Below are 21,282 nucleotides of genomic sequence, written 5' to 3'. Positions count from 1 at the left end.
AATAATCCTATTTAAAAATGAGCAAAATATCTAAATAGATATTTCTCAAAAGGAAACATCAAAGTGTGTATGAAAAAATGTTCAACATCATTTAACATCAGGAAAACAAATCAAAATCACACTGAGATATCCCATCACACCTGTTAGAACGGCTATTATCAAGAAGACAAAAGGTAAGTGTTAAATATATAGAGAAAAGGAAACACTGTGCATTGTTGGTGGGAATAGAGATTTGTACAGCCATAAAAACACCTTAAAGGATTTCTTCAAAATATTAAGAACAGAACTACTGTAAGCTCCAGCAATCCTACTGGATATTTCTCCAAAGGAAATGAAATCAGTAGATCAAATAAATATCTGCATCGTCATGTTTACTGCAGTAAACACAACAGCCAAGATGTGGATCAACCTAAGTGTGCATCAACAGATAAATGGATCAAGAAAAGTGTGGTATACATGCAACAGATTACTGTTCAGCCACAAAGGAACAGAATCATGTCATTGCAAATGACAGGATAAAACTGGATAACAGTCTGTTAAATGAAATTGGTCAGAACATGATCTCACTCGTATGTGAAATCTGAAAAAGTTGATCTCATGGAAGTTGAGAGTAGAGTGGTAGCTATCAGAAGCTTAGGTGGTTGTGGTGGGAAGATGGGGAGATCTTGGTCAAAGGATAGACCAATCCTTTAGATTAGATTAGAGGGAAAAATGTCCAGAATAGGAAAACATGAGAACAGAAAGTAGATGAGCAATTGTTTGTGGATTGGGGATGAGAGAACAGAATGGTGGGTAAGATAAATGGGGAATTATTACTAATAATTATGGAGTTTCTTTTTGAGGTAATGAAAATGTTCTAACATTGATTGGGGTAATGGTTGTACAACTTTGTGAATAAACTAAAAATCACAGTATTGTACACTGGATGCATTGTGTGCTATGTGAATTATATCTCAGTAGAATTTTTTTTTAAAAGAATTTGTCTATTGAAAAGTTTAAAGCCCAAAAGTGATTTTATAGCCTGAGTCAATCAAAAAAATCTTGGAAGCCCATAATCAGTTTTTTTTTTTTTTTAAATAAAGGGCAAGTTCACCAGGACTGTAGCCTGGCAGAGTTGCTCCTGCTGCTGCTGCTGTTGCTAATTACACTTAACATACGTGGGATAAGTAACTGGGGATAGTTAGCCAATATTTCTAGACTTTATCAGGGTTTTCCTGATGTATCTGATTGCTTAGAAGTGGGTTTATCAGGAGTAGATTCAGAAATTTCCTCCCCTGGATCATTAAACTCTTTCATAGCTTAGATTGTGTAGCGGGAAAGAAATGGGTACAGGATGGGACAGGAGGTAAGGGGATGAGGCTGTGGAGTCCCCTATTCTTGCATCAATGTGAGTAGCTCTGTTTTGAATTGTCTTATATATTTTGCTTTATCTGAACACAAAATTCTATGGTTAAAAAGTAGAAAAGGCACTGGGTTTAGTGACATTTTGAATCATTCCAGGCACCTGCTTCTATTGAACTGTGCCTGTTCTCTGGGAGCTAATAAAGAAGAAAGGTAGAAGGAGATGCAACCTCTAAACTCTTGGCAGTAGATAGGCACAGGCCAGAAGCACATTAGACCCAGTGACTAGAGTGGGAACCAGGGCCAAGACAGAGTGTCCTGAGAATTACACCAAGGTAACTCAACACTTCTTGTTAGGTGACTGAGGAAGAAGTGTCAGAATGAAGAGGAACCAGGGAAGACCTTGTGACTGTTACTGCTGCTCCACCACTCACTACGACTGAGGGGCCACAGGAATGCCAGCTCATCTCACCAGACCTCAGTTTACTCATCTGAAAACAGATTTATCTTCCATATCAAATTACTCAATAAAATAGCTACCTAAAAATCAAGGGGAAATAAGAGAGAAGACGAAGGGAGGAGGAGAGACCACTGCTGAGCTCGGTTCTGCTACGGAGGGTGCAGATGATGGGGAGGTGGAAGTAGAAGGGCATAAAATTAACCTCACATATCTGGTTTCTAAGGTTTGTTTTAGTAAAATCAGTGAAGGAAGATGTTAAGGTTTTGCCTAACGGAGGTACAGTCTTCCAGGAAGTTCCATGATCTCACTCCAAGAGGTTTGGTGGTGATGATGATGGGGAGGTGGGGCATAGGGGACAACAGAGAAGGCAGCCAGTAAAAGCCCTCTGTGAGCTAGGGCAGTTGGAAGGAGAAATGGGAAAACAGTTAAAAAAATTCCCACCATGGAATAACTACAGGGATAGATTATCTAGATTTATAAATGGAATCTGATAGCGGTTTGGGGATTTTAAAAAACAGTAGCATGGGAGTCAAAGTGCATATTTTTAATGCACGGAAGTCCATATGAGACATTTTTGATTGACTGTTCAGTCATGAGATCATCTGGCATGAAATAAAATATTTCCCTTTCCGTGCAGTGGTTGCGTAAGTCAAAGATGGCACAGCGACCTACACAGCAATTTTCAGCCCGTGGATCTGATTTCTCACAAGCCTCGCTGCACACCCCTCACTGAGAGCTCCTGTTTCTGGTGGATTTGTTTCACCTCCTTTGCGAGAGCCTTAGAGAGAAGGCAGCAAGCAGGAAAATCAGCTATTTATAGGCGTTTTTGACTAAAAGTGTCTGCTCAGCGTGCCGTGGAATACTTCCAAGAGGTGGGAGAACAGGAAATTATCTAAAATCAACTCCAAGGCTGGAGGAGTGAGATGGGGGTATGATTGTGCAAGGGAGTCATTTCCAGATAGCTCAGGTTTCATTTGCAAACAAATGACAGCTACGGTCCCTGACACTCCCTGAGTTATGGAGAAGTCAACTAAACTTCTACTAGTTAAGGAGAGGAGAAAGAGACACTAAAAGACACGATTTCTTCAAGGATTATGAGTAGCTGAGATCCCTGAAGGGACTTGAAAAGGATTGCTTTCCTCCATACCTAGTGGCTGTTGAACGAGCTGCCAGTCAGATGGAAGCCCATAAAACAACAGGGCAAGCAGGTGGCCTGCTAAATATGGAATGCAGGGCCTGGGTGACCTAACGAGGTCCTGCTGGGCTCATAGGAGGATCTCTGGCCTCACTCATTTCCACTTTCATAACTAAAAATAGCAAGATCATTTGCTCAACTTTTCAGAGTTAAGAAACAATTTCATGAAATGTCACTGGTTCTTGTGAATTTTGCCTTCATTGTTTCGGTGGCAGGGGGAAGTGGTGAGGTAGGAAGTCTCAGGACTGCCAAGAGCCAGATGGCTGATGGAGAAAGTCTGAGCTTCGTATGGTTCTGCGGAGAAGACTGCGTGGGATCTGGCGTCAACGTTCATTTGCTCTTTTAAATTCCTACAGCCTTATAAGAGCCATGTACCTGGCTGCAGTGAATAGAGAGGATTATCTAGGGCCTTTGGGCAGGAACAATGAAGAGTGATGGTCAAGAGCCTGTTGTCATCTTCCAGCAATGGTGGCAGAGCTCATTCCTATCCAGGTGTCACAAAAGAGACACTCCTCAGAGAACCTGGTTAAACCCATAACGGAAGTGGTGAAGGGTGGATCCAGTTCCTTTTCAGACAAACCCCACAGCTGTTGATTAAACCTGTCCTGCAGATTTTCCAAAGCTGCCTGGAGTAAGGCAGTGGGGTGTTGACAGACTTATGGTCTGAAAACAAAAGCAGGGCTTATCTGAACAGACTTAGGCTCCAAGAGGCCAGAGTCGTATTCCATCAGCAAATACCAAGCCAAAGGAAACCCTGACCTGCTGATGCCGGTGAGTCCAAGGTTGACCCTTTGTGGCCCTTTCACCTGCAGGCAAACACTTTGTTTGTGTAGTTGGTACAGGGGATGAAGAAGCCTTACACCTGCACTGTGACTAAAATCTACTGCCACCCAACACTGGGGAAGCTTTCCTTTGCCAAAGAGTCAGATACGTTTGTCCTCATCCTGCCCTAATGAAAGCGAGGGCAAACAAATTAGAAAGATAAAAGAGGTATGGAACCAGGGAGAAGACTTGTGAATGGTTTAGGATTTATAACTCTGAAACATTTCATGTGCTACTTTTAATTTATCTCTTAAATTTGAAATTCAATCTTTTTTTTTTTTTTTTTTTTTTAAGATAGAAGCAAGGACCGGGGTTGTGGCTCAGTGGTAGAGCACTTGCCTGGTGTGGGTGAGGCACTGGGTTCGATTCTTAGCACCACATATCACATATAAGTAAATTAATAAAATAAAGATCTGTCAACATCTAAAAATATTTTTAAAAAATATAGAAGCAAACACATCCATATCATCATGGCTGTTTTACAAATACCATAGTGGAAGTATAAGAGAGCCCAAAGTCATGCAATAAATCAGCTCTTAGGCACATCATCTGAAGCCTATGATTAAGACTCTACTGCCCCCTGCAGTAAATAAAATGAGAAAAGAAGTCTATGGTTCTTAGAATTGGGTTACTTCAAAGTGTGGTTTTGGGTTTGGAGTGGTGGCGCAGGTCTGTAATGTAATCCCAGTAATTTGGGAGGCTGAGGCAGGAGGATCTGTGGGCTCAAAGTCAGTCTCAGAAACTTAGTGAGGCCCTAAGCAACTTAGCGAAATCCTGTCTCAAAATAAAAAATAAAAAGGGCTGGGGTTCAATTCCCAGTACCAAAAAAACAAACAAACAAACAACAACAACAACAAAAAAGTGTCAGAAACACCCCAGATTTATGAAATCAGAATCTGTTGGGTTGATGCTAAAAATCCTCACTTTGTAGACACTCTCAAGGTTAAGAAAAGTCACTCCTATATATGGGCAGACAAGGGCATGACAATATTGCATACATGCCTGTGTAGATTCACATATGTGGATGGTCATACATATCGAACATGAAATAACCACGCTCTTGTCTCCCTGTATGGATGCCACTTCATCATGTTTCAGGTAGCATTTCCAATTTTTGAGAGGGATCATTTTTTCTAATCACTTCTTAATTTTGGATGCAAGATCAGCCCGTAGCTCTTGGTGTCTTCTGTGTGCTATTCTCTTAGATTTTCTGGAGTTGTGCCAATTTAATAGACCGTCTCATTGTCTAGGTACATACTTTCATATATGTCACAACATGTATGTGTTCCTATTTATGTGTCACATAATATATATGCACATATACATGTTATACATGTTCCCTTGGATATATAGTTACAGTCACATTCGTTTTTGTCCTAGGAAAGTGAGATGAGTGATACTGATCACCAAGAGAGTGGAAGATGCTGGAGAGAATTGTGTTTTCTTTGAAACCCAGACCCAGGGCTCTATGTGTACAAACTAAAGATTGCATCTCCAAATGTGGGTCTGTTCTGCTTCATTTGTCCTCTTTTGGAACCAGATTCACTCATAATGAAACTATTGGGATGTAGAAAGGACTAATCGATAACAGGAGAAACATCCATTTCTTTCCTTTTTTTCTCTGTAGAAGTTAAAAATGTACACCGGCCTTTTTGACCACAGAATTACAAATTGCAGATAATTATCTTGATAACAACTGTCTTCATCTATCATGAACCTTTAAAGCCACAAACATGATTTAAATCTAACTCTTAGATCAGTTCTTTTCTCCCTTTGCCTCCTTATGCCCTGACCTCACTGTCTCGAAAAAATGCAGTCAGAATGGATGAGTTGGTCTTGAAGAGCGCCCTGAAGGTTTTTGCAGTGTGTAAGACACCAGGGGACAGAAGAGCCCTGGTAAGTCAGGCAGTGTGCCTGCCAGCCCTGGTCTCTACTGAGATTACTGATCTTGACAAGGTATTTCCTTAAGGCTTACTTTTCTCATTTAAAAATGAGTAGATTGAACTAAATAATTTCAAAGGTTTCTTTGATAAGGTGATTATGAAATGAAAAATAAGTAAGGAGGGAAATACAATGTTCACACTGCAGGGAGAAGATTGTGATTGGAAAGGTGTAACAAGATGACCTTCCAATGAGGAGGTTTTATTAGTCTAAAAAATGTCATTTTTGGAAAAAAAAAAAAAAAAAGCAAAACCCTGTCTTTAAATCTTCTAGGTATAGATTAAATTGTGGTTTACAAAAAGAGAAGGAGCAGAAGTCATTTTCTTTCAAGGTTGTTGAGTGTTTCTTTGTACTAAAGGGACTAAACCTTGTCTTTTCCTCGCTCCACGGAAGGACACCCCAGGTTAGTCTACACTAATGGTCTGAGATGAAGTTCAATATAATCACTGGAGAAGCAGGGTAATGAATTTTCTACTGGGATCTATGAAAAATCTGTTTGCCTACTTCATAGTTATTCCTCTTCCTTGGACTTTATGGAACTTGTTTATAGTGGGTCTGATTTCATCAAGTGTACAAATATATATTTTAGAAGTGTGGGTGCAGGCACACCTATGCATACATAGGGATTATGAGCATAGATCTGTGCACATGCATACTTGTGACCCCCAGCTCCACACTATTATGCCTTATAGATGGCTGTTTGATATCACGAGCCTGATTTTTGTATAAAGTTTCCTAATTCTGTGAGAACAATGAGTAGAAACAATTGACCTGGAACAGAGCCCTAAAACAAATGAAACATTAAACCTATGTAGAAAACTCAAATTTACAAACATAGTTAGAGGTTTCTTTATCTTAGAAATGGAAACAACAGAGAGCATATTGCTAAACTTTTGCAAATTAAGAAAAAAAACCAAGTTTTTAATGATGGTCTGTGTGGACTTTTTTTTTTTTTTTTAACAGTTAAAAGATCAGAGAATCACATGTATAACCAATTAGAACAACAACAACAAAAAAAAAGATCAGAGAATCAGAAGAGGTCTTTCCTTTATCACGGGTGTGTTCTTTAATTCATAACAGAATTAAAAACAGTAGAAATAAACCATCAATAAAAACTAACAGGAGGAATTCAATCTGCCTTTCCTTACACTACATTTCCTCCTTTATTAAACTCTGTCATTTGCATAATAATAATAATTAAATAATACTTTATGTCATTACCTTTCATTTACAGAGTGGACTCTGTTGGAGAATCAACTAGCATGGAAATCATTCCAACTGGGACTCATTCATTGAAAGAAAAATGAATGTACTTCCCTACTCTGGTTTCAGTCTAAGAATTTAGAAAGACACTTAAATATGCATTTACCAAAATGTGTTCCAAATGGCAACCAGTCACTAGCCGGCATGAGGGGAGCCAGCAAGATGGTCTTGAGAAGCAAGAAGTGAAGTCACATATGCATATATTTTTACATCAGAGTAAAAATATGGGTTCAAATTTTCAGATGAGTAATACACATCATAGTGAAGTCACATAACTCTATGGATTTTATTAATAGTAACCTAGTCTTACCTGAAAAGGCAGATTTTTTTTTTCTTCACCAAACTTCCCTGGCCAATGACAGCAAATGTCTGACTGTTAAAAGGCACTATATAGGAGCCATATAAAATTTCAGATTTCAGTTTTTCAGACCAACACAGATGGCATTTCCACATGATTCAACCTTGTATCAATAAGCTCTATGGTCCTGAACCAACAAATGTTCTTCAAAATAAGAAAAATGATACTGAGTTTATTTACATGAAAGCTTTATTCCCCTGAACTCTAAATTCACAATAATCCACTAAAAGAAATTATTGCCTTTGATTCTAAAATCAAGATGGTGAAAAACACTAATTACAAATCTAAGTCAGCTTGGCAATATTGCAAGTATTTTTAGCGGCCTCTACAAAAACTGAAACAAAACTCATATTTTCTACCATTCACAAATCACTGTGTAAAATTTTACAATGCCATGATCTCAAATGGGCTAGAAATTATGGATTAATCCTTCTATTAAAGAATGGGAAAGGATTAGCTTGGGTTAGTGTCTTTAATTTTCAATCAAGAAAACTGTCCTTCAAGGAGACTGGAGAAAGTGGAAATAAAGTCCACTGTTAATAAGATAGCCAAAGCTAGCTTTTCTCTTTTACTCTTTGCTAACCAATATTATGTCTTCAATTATTAGATTGAAATTCTGTGAGATCAGCAAGTGTATATTACATTCAGAAGCCTCTGGCTGTAGCTAACCAAGTGCTTTTGGTGCTCCTGAGAATATCTTTTGAACAATGAAATAACTGATCAAGAATAATAATGCTTCTTTAACAACTTCCAAGAACGCTTTCCTATTAATTTTTGATCTTCTCTTTACTACTTCTAAGTCTTTCTGGACACCTGATTTCTCATGTTTTTCCGGTTGTATTTTTTTCTCCCTATTAATTGGATATAGGCAATAGTGAGAATTATGGAAAAAGAGAGAGAGAGAGAGAGAGAGAGAGAGAGAGAGAGAGAGAGAGAGAGAGAGAGAATTAACAGCATTCTGTAGCTGATCATTGATTCCACATTCAAAGTTAGCACCAGGCAGGAGTAACCTCATCTTTCTATCAATGAAGAGCCATCTCTACTAAGATCAGTGAAACAGAGATTGTGCAAACCAAATAGGAAATATATTCAAAGAGACGTGGCTGGATTATTATGGCAATTTAAACTAAAAATAAAGTCATCAATTAATATTGTTGATAACATTTTAGACAAAAGCAGTAAGAAAACATTGTAGTAACTAAAGTAATTAGCAATATGACTTTCTTAAATTTCACATAAATAGTTTAACATTGATTAGTATAATTTAAATTGTTCAAAGACAGGAGGAAGGAAAAACTCAGTCAGAGAAAGGAAACTCTCACTGAGCAAAGATGGAAATAATCTTGAAATAGATTTGAAAAATAACTGTACCTGCATAAAAAAAAAAAAAAAAACCTAGGTGCAAGCTTGCTATGAATGTTCCTGAAGTGATCTTTTGTGGAATTCTTTTTTTAACAACAAAACAAAAACAAAATGAAAAAACAGAATCCCAAACCTGACAAAAGCAATCACCCAGAAATTTTTGTAAAGGAACAGTAAATACTCAGGATTCTTGTCCAGGAACACAACCGATCACATTTCAATCACTAGCCACATAATGTCCTCTAGCAGCATATAATACTCTAGATCATATCAATTAATGGTTTTATGAAGCTCGTGTGGAGACACAGATTTCTAGGTACCTGATGTCTCCACCTGTTTTCCTACCATCTGTACAGACATTAGTTTGCTAGCTCTTTCAGTCCTACTAACCATTATTTAGAGAAGAAAGAAAATAACAATAACAAAAACTACAGCCCCCCTCTGCAAAAAATCCCCCACCCAAACCAACAACATATACTTATCAAATACAAAGTAATAAAAGAGTTATACCCAAACCTGGTCAGTCCTTCCATTTCTTGAAACTTGCACACAAACTGAAGAAACCCACTCAGCCTTAAAAAGGTCGATCATTTTGCTCTCCTAAAATTTCATCTCTGAGAGTACTGTCTTTCTCGGTCTGTGTCTTGCTCTCTCGCTCCCTCTCTGTGTGTCTCTCTCCCTACTTCTACCGGAGAGCGTTTGGCTTCCCTGTTCCTGTCTCTTCTGCTGGATGAATGCAAAATACACGATTTGAAGGGATTTTTTTTCTTTTAGGTTAACAGTTGGAAATCTAAAATCTTGCTTTTCTGAATGGCTTTATATGCCAGTCACTCAACACACCACGTTTCTATAAAGAGGCATAAACAGAACCAAGAATTCTGCTTTTTAAAAGCAAAAGCAAAACAACACCCCCACCCCCCACCTATTTTATTTACTTAACTATTAGCACTTACCCTGAGATGTGCCATAAATGCTTTATTCCAAATGTATAAAAGCCAGCCACATCTCAACTGTGAATTAAACAGTTTTAATGTCTTCAAATCCATGTTCCTGCTCCAAACCCTAATACAGACAGCCACTGGCAGCGGTACAATAGTTCTAAACAGCAGACATCTGATTCTTGACATTTAAAAATAACAATATTGGGGAAAAAAGAGTCTTTTTTTTTTTAATTAACCACAAGCAGCTTGTGAGTGAGCACATATCACCAATTGACAGTATTGATTGAAACATGCAATGATTTCAAGCTATAGTATTTGATTTCTAAGTCTATGTCAGGCAAAGGCTAAAATTCCTGTTACAGACCTCTCATTTTCTACAGGAATCACAGTAAGGTCTTACATGAAGTTAATTTTAAGTTGTGATTCTATGAAGACAGAATCCAAAATTTGCTGGTATTTTGATTCTATTATTGATGAATATTAATTTAAAGTTTGTTCAGTCTTGAATCAAATTAGGAATGTAATCAGTTATTTCACTGATAGTCTAACTTCATATCCATGCCCTCTTCAGGGCATACACGCATTTAAGGTCAAAGGCACACATGCATTTGCTACAGAATAAAATGAGTAATAAAATTAAAATGCATTTATTTCTATTTCTGAAGCATATTATGGAATTGGACCAGTTTGGGAGCTCTCCTACTCACTATGTTTTCATGGATTCGAAGACATTAATACTGATTTAATCTTACATACTTCAATTCTGTCTATAAAGCTAAAGTATATAGTACTACTTTACAAAGTTGTTTTGAGATAAAATGAGATGTAGATGGTTTCAGGCACATGACAGGTATTTGAAATGCTCGGTTTCCTCTCTCTACTTTGGTTCTGGAATGGATAAGGATTGGGCATGGTCACTGCAAAAAATCTGAACTCAAAAGGTAGATGAATCAGTACACCAGGTTGTGGTGTACTAGTTATGTGCCCTTAGTAAATTAACCTAATTTACTAAATCTCAGGATCTTTAACTGTAAAATACTTCCAGAGTTTTAAAGAGCTAATTAGATAACATTTGCAAAACATCCGCTTTTAGTAGGCATTTATGAAATGAAAGTCCCAGGCCTTCCAACTCTTGAAAATTTCTCTAATTAGTACTCTGGCATATGTAACTTACGAGTTTAAAAACGTGGACTGAGATGGCAGGCTTCTAGAACAAGTGTCTTGGTTTCTAGCAGGGGATGAAGATCCGGAGAGCCAAAAGGATGATTCCAGCCCATGTTACTTGGTAGTGACCAATAGAGAACGCAATTTGTAGATAGTGATGTGCTCACTAACCAAATCTTGTAAGTTGATTTTAAACCCATCTGTACATCCAGTTTCAAATTAGTTGGCAATTAAGGCAATATTTCTCAAAAAACAAATAAACAAAAACATTCCTTCTCTGTTTCTCCAAATTTGCTTTTAGGAATGAGTTTATAAATAAAATTATTCCACAGTAGTTGCCTGGGATTGGCAACACCTAATTCCTGAGAAGAGTTTCCACAGGATGGCAGATTCTCTCTCCATTTTCCAGAAGCAAGGAAATTTTAAAAAAGCCTGGAACTCAGGTCTCTGGGGGTGTTTTCTGATCCCCTTTCTTCCATTCAAATATATGGCTCTCCTTTCCCTTTCTTTACAAGAACTGTTCAACTTTAGCACACTGGGTTAGAAAAGCACACAGTTCTCCATCTTGTTTACCTTATTAATATGCTGCCTCCCCACATGGAAATATAAAATTATATTGAAAGTCTGGCATAGAATAGGAACTCAATTAATATCAATATTTATTAAATAGGTATGACTGGAAATCCAGTTTATGTTTAACAGATTAAATTAATATGGTTCAGGGTTAATTCTTGCCCAATGTAGGATGGAAAATGTTAATTTTTTTCAAACTTCAATAATTTCAGGAGTAAAAACAAAGGTATTTTGGGTATCAAAGTTAGATTAGCTATCAGTTTGGGTAGGAAAAGAAGGAAATGGGACCATGAAGAGTACGTGAGTGAGCCATTGTGATGGATGTTTTATTTCTCTCATTGGGTAATGTAAAAATGAATGCTTACTTTATTTACTTATTCCCTTATACCTTTCTCAAATATTTTATTTTAAAAATTGACTTAAGAAAGGTAAATGATTTGAGAATGGTATCTCCAAATCTTGGAGCTCTACTAATGCTACTATACCAAACCCCAGACTTAAAGATTTCATTCTCATTTGAGTGAAGGATTTTAGTAGTAAAATGTTTATTTTAAAGATTTTATTTTCTCCTTGCTCACCTTTCTCTTTGGCTTTGGCATCAAACTAATCTACAACTAAATCTCAGTTCTACAACATCTAAGTCATGGGACTTTAAATCATCTGATATTTCCAAGGCTTAGTTTCCTTTCTTATAAAAACAGAATTATTCCAGATAGGTCTCAAGATCATGATGAATATGGAATGAAATAGCAAGGGTGAACACACCAGCTGCAGTATCTTCTTTATCCTTCCACTTTGTACCAACTATTTGAGATTTTGACTCCAAAAGGTACAAAAAGGAAAGAAAAATAAATTTCAGGGTCAATAGAATATAGGCACTTATGCAAATATAATGAAAAAAATTAATTACTAAGAGGGCTGGTGGTGCTTGATCCATGTACAGTATTCTTTTTTTCTTAAAGAAAAAAGTCTGATAGTTCTCATTTCTTATCTAATATCACCACTGCTTATTAAAGTATGGTTTTTAAAAAAAATTGTTTTATTTTTGTCATTAGTCACAGAATCTTCACCGACAAAATGTGTCATGTTCTAGGGCTTCTATCTCTTACCCATCCTTTCTCCAAGACCAATACTGTTATCAAAATACTTTACTTTCAGCGGTAGATGAGCCTGGATGTGCTTAAGTAATTTCTAAATCCTTTGGTGGCAAACCTCCTAACCATCACTTCTCCTTAAAAGATTTGGATTCCAGTCCTCCTCTTCCATAAGCCAATGATGTAACCCACTAAACCTTCATGTTTCTTTGACTCTACATTTTTTTCCATTCCATGTGGACTAGATGATCCCTAACTAAATTAAGAGCTCTTGATGACTTCTTAATGCCTGCAGCAACCTAACAGGTTCCATGAGAAATATCGCTCACATAATTGTGTCCCTGTGAAAACTATGGATGTATACTTCCACTTTTCACCACTATTTGAGCTTTTGACTTCAAAAGACATAAGAAGGAAAGAAAAAATTTCAGGTGGGAAGCCCATGTCTTCTTCTGAACTTTGGGCATGGACTTTGGCACTGTCCTTGCCAAGGGACTGCTCACCTGTAGCATTCTCAGGGTTTGGGGTGACACTCCCAATGGAGCAACATTCGCCAGGAGGAGTTCGAAGAGGGAAAAGAGATGAACTCAGGGGAAGAATTTTTCTTTGCATCTCTTCTTAAGATAAAAGTGGAAATGAGGAAATGATCATGTCATAATGTCAAATTTTTATAGTCCAGAAGAAAGTTATTTTTTTTTTTTTTTTAAGATGGAGTGGCAGGAGAGAAAAGAGGAAAAAGATGCACTGAAAAAATATGAAAGTCATTCACGTTGGAAGATTGTGTCTTGGGAAAAATTACAATACTGGAGAGAGTAGGGGGGAAAGAAAAAGACCCTTCCCCAGTTTTCCAATATTTTTATCCAGGTGAAATCTGGTTTAAGTGAGTTGGAAGCCCAAGGCAAAAACATGAAGAGATGGTGGAAGGGGAAGAGCAGCCTGCCTTGTGCCTGTGTGTGTGGGATTGACTCGCTGACACTAACTGTATTTTATTGCACTGATGTTCCCCCTCATCCTCCTCTCCTCTGTTGTACTGGGCCTTTGCAGCTGTGCTTCTCAGGTTCCCAAACTGGCTCCATTTCCACCTCCTCAGAGCATCATCCTGCTTTGCTACGCCCTGGGGCAGGAGCTGGAGGGGTGGGATTAGTGTTGGTGTTGGAGAGGACCACTGCAATGGTGAGCTGTAGATCAATTTTCAGAAATGAATAGCTTCAGGCAGAGTTTTATGATTATAACAACAACAAAACCCCTCAAAAAAAAAAAAAAAAAAAAGAAAACCCTGTACAAATTTAATTAAACTCTTTCCAAAATTCGGAAAAACATTGTTTACTTTTTTTTAAAGGTGGGTTTATTTTAAAAATTCTTTCCTCTGCCTTCCATCCTGTGATCCCTCAGACAAAAGAGGAACACAAGAAGCGAGTGACTCGGGGCCTCTGTGAAGGAGTGCCTTTGAGCACGGCAGCTAGTCTCTTTAGGATAACTGGATGAAGTTCATAGCATTTGCTCTTTTTGTTCTTTCCTGACAGGAACACTTAGCCAGTGAAACGCTAAATACTTTGCTCAAGTTCATATGGACAACTCAGAGTACAACCAAGGAGAGCACCCAGGAGAAAAGACCACATAATTACGCCAGGAAAGATTGTAAGCATTCATCCCTAGACAGAAATGGTACCTGTAGGTACTGGCAGGAGCGTTCTTGTTGACACGACTCGGACTTCACCATGGCCTGGTCCATGTTCACCGAGGCTTTCTGGTAAACCTCCCGGGCTCGGCTCACGGTGAGAGTGGAGGACCAGGCGCTCTTCTTTAGCAGTGGAGCGTCCAGGTTGACGGGCAGGTTGGCACAAGTGGAGCACTTGACGTCATTGTTACTCCTGGAGGCTTTCACCGCCTGCTCGCTAATGGTGTTGTAGGCCTCCATGAAGTACTGCGAGGCCGAGCGGTCGGGGCACCTGCCCATGGTCATCACGCCCGAGGGCGCGTGGTAGATGCACATGTCACCGTCCAGGTTGTCGTCGGAGCTCCACCAGCCCGGGGAGGTGGGAGAGGCGTTGGATCGGGCCTTGGGCTCCGTGCGCCGCTCCTTGCTCTTGCTGCGCTTGCCATACCTCACCGTCTGCGACTCATCAGGACTGGCCTTGCCCCCATTGACGCTGCCCTTGGATGGCCCTTCCAGGGAGTGCGACTTGGTGAAGAGCTTCTGGACCGAGTGGACCAGGTGCCGGATGCGACCCGGGCTGTCGCTGCGGTGCTCCACGGCGGTGCGCTTGTACTGCAGCGTGTGGTAGCCATCCCTGTTGAGGGGCAGCTGCCTTTCAAACTGGTCCAGCAGGTTGGCGGGGATGCGATTCGCCTTGGTGGCCAGCGTGCGCGGCACCAGGGCGCACTCGTCCTTGAGCTCCTGCTGCGAGGTGTAGTGCCGGCGCGGGAAGGTGCTGCTGGCCAGAGGGTCGCTGAAGGGTCCCACGCACTCCGCCTGGAAGGAGTTCCGCTGCGTGTAGTACGGGTGGTCCGCAGGGTGGTGCTCCACGGGGCTCAGCAGGTAGGGCTTGCGGTCCGAGTGGTGCGACAACGAGTCACAGGCGGAATCACAGGTGATCCCGTGGTGATGGCTGCGGCTGCCTGATAACCCTTTCATTGCTGACGGGGAGCAACCGCTGGGGTCATGGGCACCCCGTCAAGTCCCAGACCCGTCTTGGGCAAAGACCTGAGGGAATGAAGAACAAGAGTGGGGAGAACGGTTAGCTAGCTATTGGCACATACCCGTTGCTGTCTGAGAGTGCTGTGTACTACTGTGTTGGTTTTCTGGAAGAAGAACTTATCCCTGTCTCTAAAAGTCACTTTAATGCATCATTGGAAAAGCTCTCTCGTCTCTGTAGGGCAGGAAAGTTCACTCCAAAGCTGGAACCGAGAGATGGTAGTGCTAAAAGTCAGAAAACTGGGAAAAGGAAACTCTATATTGCTTTAAACAAGTAATTCCCATCATTCCCACTGATTGGGTCTTTCCCCCCCTTGTTTCTCTGGTTTTATTCTTAACTGTATAATCATAATTAGAGCATACCCAAAGAACTCAGTTGCTCTGAAAAACTGTTGCTGCTATTCCCAGCACAGAGAATAAGAACCTATACTATTGCTTGCCTCTGGCTCTCTCTTTTAGCTAAAAGGTCCTTGCAGTCTGGCTTAATTTTCGGTCACCTTTACGTCCCCCTACCTAGCTCTACGGCAGCCCTGTCGCACATAGTGAGCATTCCATAAGTGACAATGGAAATGTGAGTGAAAAGCAAGAACAAAAGAAGCCAGTGGCACCTGCAAACTTCAGGACATATCTTTACATATTATCAGAAATTCTGTGGGAACGATTATAATATGCAAATGATTCCCTCAGGTTAATCAGAGCTGAAAGAAGTAAAGATGTGCCAAATAAATCAGAGATGTAGAGAAACTGTCCAAGGATTTCTGTCATCTGAAGGCCAAGTATATCCTTTAAACAAACTGAGAGCAGGTAGAGAAAAAATATTGAATTGACTCAGTATCAGGTCATTTAGTCTTACTGATTGTTTATAGCTTGGATCCTAAATGTTCACCAAAGGCCATGTGTTGAAGGCTTGGTCTGTGATGTTACTGGGAGGTGGCAGAACTCTGAGGAGGTGGGGCCTAGTGGGAGGAAGTTGGGTCTTTGGGGGGCGTGCCCTTGTAGGGGATACTGGGACCGTGTTCTCTTCCTTTTTCCTCATTATTTTTGCAGCCTGGCAGCCAGGAGGTGAAGAAGTTTTCTCCACCAGACTTTTCTGCTGTCTCACCATAGAACCAAAGCAACAGGGTCAAGCAACCATGCTATAACCCCTCTGAAACAGTCAAAATAAACCTAATTTTTCATTAATTTGATTTTCTCAGTTTTTTTTTTTTTTTTTTTTTTTTTTTTGATCACAGTGATAGAAAGCTGACTTACACACTGATTTAAGGTTACTGGTTAAATGTGCATTAAGAGATGACAGAATGTCCAGAGAAAAGGTCCTTGAAAAGTTCTTGAGGTCATGAGAGAAGGACTTTGGGCCTAATGTTCAGTTCAGTAGATTAGTCACTCCTGCAGAATCAAGTGGTGGGAACTCATGGAGAATTCATATTCAAGCTCAGGTCTTCCCCAAGCCTTAGTAAAAGAGGCTACCGTTCCACTGGGGTGGAAGATTTTCTTTTGACTCTAACACAGTGTGTTTTTAAAGAGCTGACTGATTTCCTGCTGACAGCCTGATTTTTTTTTAAAGCTTCCTACAATACAAAAATTGTCATATGTAGAGTTGTCCTGAAAAAACAAAATGACTTTCCAAAAATATCACAAATGTCATTTTAGATATTCAAAGAGGGAGAGCTAAATGTCTAATTAATAAACAAAATCCAAATAAAACACCCACACTTGGTGACAGATGTGGACTTTGAGAGGGCAGGTCTTGCCTCTTCCATGGTACACAGGGCATCTGTGAGCTTATGACAATGTTGCTGATCTCTGTTCACACTCTCTGAGTCTCCTTTTTGCCTCCTACCTCTCACTTTCTGGATTAATATTTTAGGACAACTGATGGGAAGTGTTTTTTTTTTTTTTTAATCACTTTTGAAATTAGTTTACTCAATTATGAGCTCCCTGAGGGAAGGAATTCTGTTTTGCCTATCCTGTGTCTAGTGAAATGCCATCCCATCCAAATGGTGGGAATATCAGAAATTATTTTTTCAGTAATTTAATGCATTAATGCAATATTTCCCAAAGTGGTTCATACTGTGATTCAAGTGGCATCTGCTTAGTGAAAATATGAATATGTGGTCAAGGAAGGACCAGAGCCAAGGAAGGATGCCCAAGAATCAGGAGGGACCATTTCACAGGCATTCCAGGGACTGGTGGTTTCCAGAGCAAGGCAGGTGAATGCTCCTTCTGCAACTGTGAGCCTTTGACTTCTGACTTTCCACAATCAACTGAAAAATATCATCGCTTTTGAAGTTCTACCTGCCTGGAAGTTAAGGTCTGGGGAGTTCCCCTGGCCTGCTAATCACAGGATGCCTAGATAGAGAATGATTTGCCTGAAGGAGCAAGAAAGACTGATATCTACCAAGATAAAAAAAAAAAAAGGAACTCGGGAATGATAATACCTGTTAATACCTGTGGTTCAGTGCCTCAGTCAGCTTTGAATCACTGTGACAAATGCCTGAAATAGTAATGTAAAGCAGGAAAAGTTTTTCTTTTTTTTTTTTTTCTGACTCATGGTCTGAGTGGTTTCAGTTGATGGTCACTTGACCACATTACTTTTGGCCTATTGTTGCGTAGTACGTCAATGGCGAGAGTCTGTGATGAAGAAGGATGCTCACCTCATGGTGGCCAGGAAGTGAAAGAGAGAGAGGAAGGGGTTGGGGTCCTAATAGTCCCAGTGACCTAACTTCCTTCCACAAGGCTCTACCATCCAAAGGTTCCACCACCTCCCAGTAGTGCCCCAGGCTGGTGACCATGCCTTTAGCACATGGACCACTTCGGGATACTTAATATCTAAATCACAACACTCAGGAAGAGCCCACTGAAGAGATGCTAATGAAAAAGGAAAACCTGGACCGATTTCTATGAAGTTAGGATCCTCAGACTAGGCTGTGGCAAAAAAGGATTAGCAAAACCATGGTGCAAACTAATTTACAAGGACGTCTCTTTCCATAAGCCAAGGTCCCATTGAAGACATCTTTGCCTTTCAAATATGCACTTAAAAATAAAAAATAAAAAAGAATAATGCAATAGGATTATAGTCACATAATAAGTCTTATGATTACACAGAATAGAACCTTGACATATAAAACAACATGCTACAAGCTTCAAACTTTCCTTCCAAAGCAGCTGGGGCTTGGGGAGATATTTTGTTCTCAATAAAATGTGAAACTTGCAAGAGCTGAAAACATGAATTATGGGTATTCACTCCAAAATGTACAAGATTATTTTAATCAGGTATTCAATAATTAACTTGTAGAGTAGTGTTTTATGTGCGAGGATGTTACCTGAGGACAACCAGAGCAAACGAAGAACATTTTTAAGGCCACTAATGATGAATTAAGCTAAATGATGTAACTAATGGCAATTTGTGTAAATTAAACATACACAGCATGATATTTACTAAGATTTAAGTGAGCTATTTTCAGCACAGTGACAAGCAACTATATTTTCTAAGAGAGTAACAAATTGCATCAGGGATAAATAAGTTAGCTTGTGTCCTTGTTTACTTAGGATTGGCTAAGGGGTATTGAGACTTTGATCCCTTTTCTCTATGATGTAAGTAAATAAGATCCTAAAAATGACCATAAGCAATCATAAACATTTTAATATCTTAAACCTATCTTTTTGATCAAGGTCAAACAAATGACTTAATACCCTATCCTTTATCCTTTTATGCTCTTGTCATTTTAAAAGAAAAACATGTCAATTTGTGTTTATAAAATACAGCAACACACTTGGTGACTTCCTGGGAAGCAGGGGCAGAAGTTTGAAAATCCTAATGCTGCTGACAGTGGCCAGACAATTGCTGCTGGTACCTGCTATGAAAGTCTTGCTCTTTCGTCTCTCCTTCACTTTCCTCCTACCTTGCCTTTTTTATTTTTATTTTTCTTGGTATGTAATGATTATATGGAATAATGGGTTTCATTACTTTACTCTTAAAGTCTTTTCCCAGAACATTTATCTTTGTCACTTATTTTTTTTCTCATCTTAATTTTCTCATCTTAATTAATGTTTATAAGTGGTGTTCATTTATAGCAGCTCAATTCACAATAGCTAAGCTACTTGCACCAACCTAGGTGTCCCTCAACAGATGAATGGATAAAGAAAATGTGGTACACAATGAAAGATAACTTGCCATAAGAAGAATGAAATTATGGCATTTGCCAGTAAATGGATGGAACTGGAGACTATCATGCTAAGTGAAATAAGCCAACCCCAAAATACCAAAGAGCAAATGTTCTCTCTGATATGTAGATTCTAACACACAATAAGGGTGGAGGGAGAATAGAAGTTCATTGGATTAGACAAAAGGGAATGAAGGGAAGGGAGGGAGGATGGAAATAGGAAAGACAGTAGAAAGAATCAGACATAATTTTCCTAAGTTCATATATGAATATATGACCAGTGTAATTCTACATCATGAAAAACCATAAGAATGAGCAGTTATATTCCATGTATATATAATATGTGAAAATACATTCTACTGTTATGTATACCTAAAAAAGAACAAATAAAAATTAAAAAAAATAAGTGACATCCACAGGTATCACTGGATTCCTTCCACCTGTCATGTGACCTACAGCATCAGTATGAACAATGAGGTGAGCGTCTCTCATATGCACAGCCCAGGGCTTACTTCTGCAAAGGTGACCAAATGCATACAGGGTATCCCTACTGGTCAAAGGGGTTATGATGTGTTCACAGAGACATGATTTAATCATGAAAAAAATCTAAATAATGATTCTCCCTATTTTATGCATTCTTAGAGAAAGAAACTGCTAGTCCTGGAAATTGATTTCATTTGGCTGTAACAATTTCTGAAAATAGAGAGGACACTGTCTTTTAAGCCCTTCTCTCTGAACAGACATGTAGAATGTGGTCATCCTGCCTTCATGAAGGTTTCTATGACTACAGTGATTCACTCTAATTTTTTCTTATTCACTATGACTTCAAAATTACACTTTGTTGTCCTTCTAAGTTCAATTTTACCATCAGGCCATATGTCCTGGTGTTTGGCTTGGAGAAGTTGTTGACTCTTGGTGACCATGTGATGAGCTCTGTGTGAGATGTTTTTTCCAGAGTTCCCACACCTGGAATGGAAACACTGCTATACAAATGATGACTGAAGCAAGAATGATTAAGCACTGGAAAGGAAATTCTCAAGGTAGGTAATTTATTAGGCCCAAGGAAACAAACAAACAGACCACATTTCAGAAGATGCTGACAAGAGGAAAATAGCCTTGCAAAGCTGGCAAGTCCTTATTTCATTTTGATTTCTTTGCATGTCTTTATTTAGAGCTGCTGTTCTTGATTTTTCTTTTACATGCAGAGGGAAGAGTCAGCTGAAGGCCCTTCCATGTCTTATTCAGTGAGGACTGATGGTCAAGCAATCACTACTTGCTTTGGAAAGAGCAATGTGGTAGCTGGCAGCCCCTGAGACTACAATGTGTAGTCTCTCTGTGCTCTGCACTGGAGAGACTGCAGGAAGGGGAGATCTCTATGAATCTTTTCAGGGTCAAGCTACCTTTTTGGACTCCATCCATTTGCCTGCAACCTGCCTGTGACAGTTCATCACATTCAACTGAAGAGAACTCAAGAATTCTCTTATCAAAATGTGTGAAGTAGTCCCTGAATAATGACTACCTTGCCCAATCTCCCTAGCTGTGCACAGGGGACCCATTCTGACTAATGGGATATAATTTGAAATGGCATATGCAATTTTTGGAAAAGATCTCTAAAGTGATCTTTACTTCCTCTCTGGATGGGATGCAGATTCCAGGGCTAGGTGAGCAGTGATCTAGTATCACGAGGTGGAAGTTACATCCGAAGATGGGAGAAGCACAGGGTAAATGTGCTGGCCACTGTGGAATGCCATAGCAGCCAGCATAGGTACATCCACATTTCATTTATGTGATAGGTAACAGATTCTATTTTGCTTGTACCACGGTGATTTTGCTTTCTGTCATTTTGCTTCCTGACACTTGCCTGTGAATCTATGCCTTAGAGAGGTAGGTGCCCAGGGTCAATCATGGAG

The 21,282-nt window shown here is 39.4% G+C and overlaps 1 protein-coding gene across 22 annotated transcripts in view; it reads right to left on the bottom strand.

The window, feature by feature from the left end:
- Dlgap1 (DLG associated protein 1) overlaps positions 1–21,282 on the bottom strand; it is an 879,880-nt gene that overhangs the window by 334,693 nt on the left and 523,905 nt on the right. For 8 of the 22 annotated variants that reach the window (XM_047526690.1, XM_047526689.1, XM_047526695.1 and 5 more), the window contains one exon: positions 14,184–15,218. In XM_047526690.1, the coding sequence (XP_047382646.1) occupies positions 14,184–15,149 (966 nt within the window). In that variant the 5' untranslated portion in view covers positions 15,150–15,218. Of the gene's footprint in view, positions 1–9,252; positions 9,392–9,695; positions 9,801–14,183; positions 15,219–21,282 lie in introns of those variants that run through there. The other 14 variants (XM_047526699.1, XM_047526702.1, XM_047526710.1 and 11 more) reach the window with 8 other exon arrangements.

The sequence above is a fragment of the Sciurus carolinensis genome, chromosome 15 (assembly GCF_902686445.1).
Source record: "Sciurus carolinensis chromosome 15, mSciCar1.2, whole genome shotgun sequence".
Lineage (NCBI taxonomy): Eukaryota > Metazoa > Chordata > Mammalia > Rodentia > Sciuridae > Sciurus > Sciurus carolinensis.
This window is presented reverse-complemented; position numbering and strand designations above follow the sequence as displayed.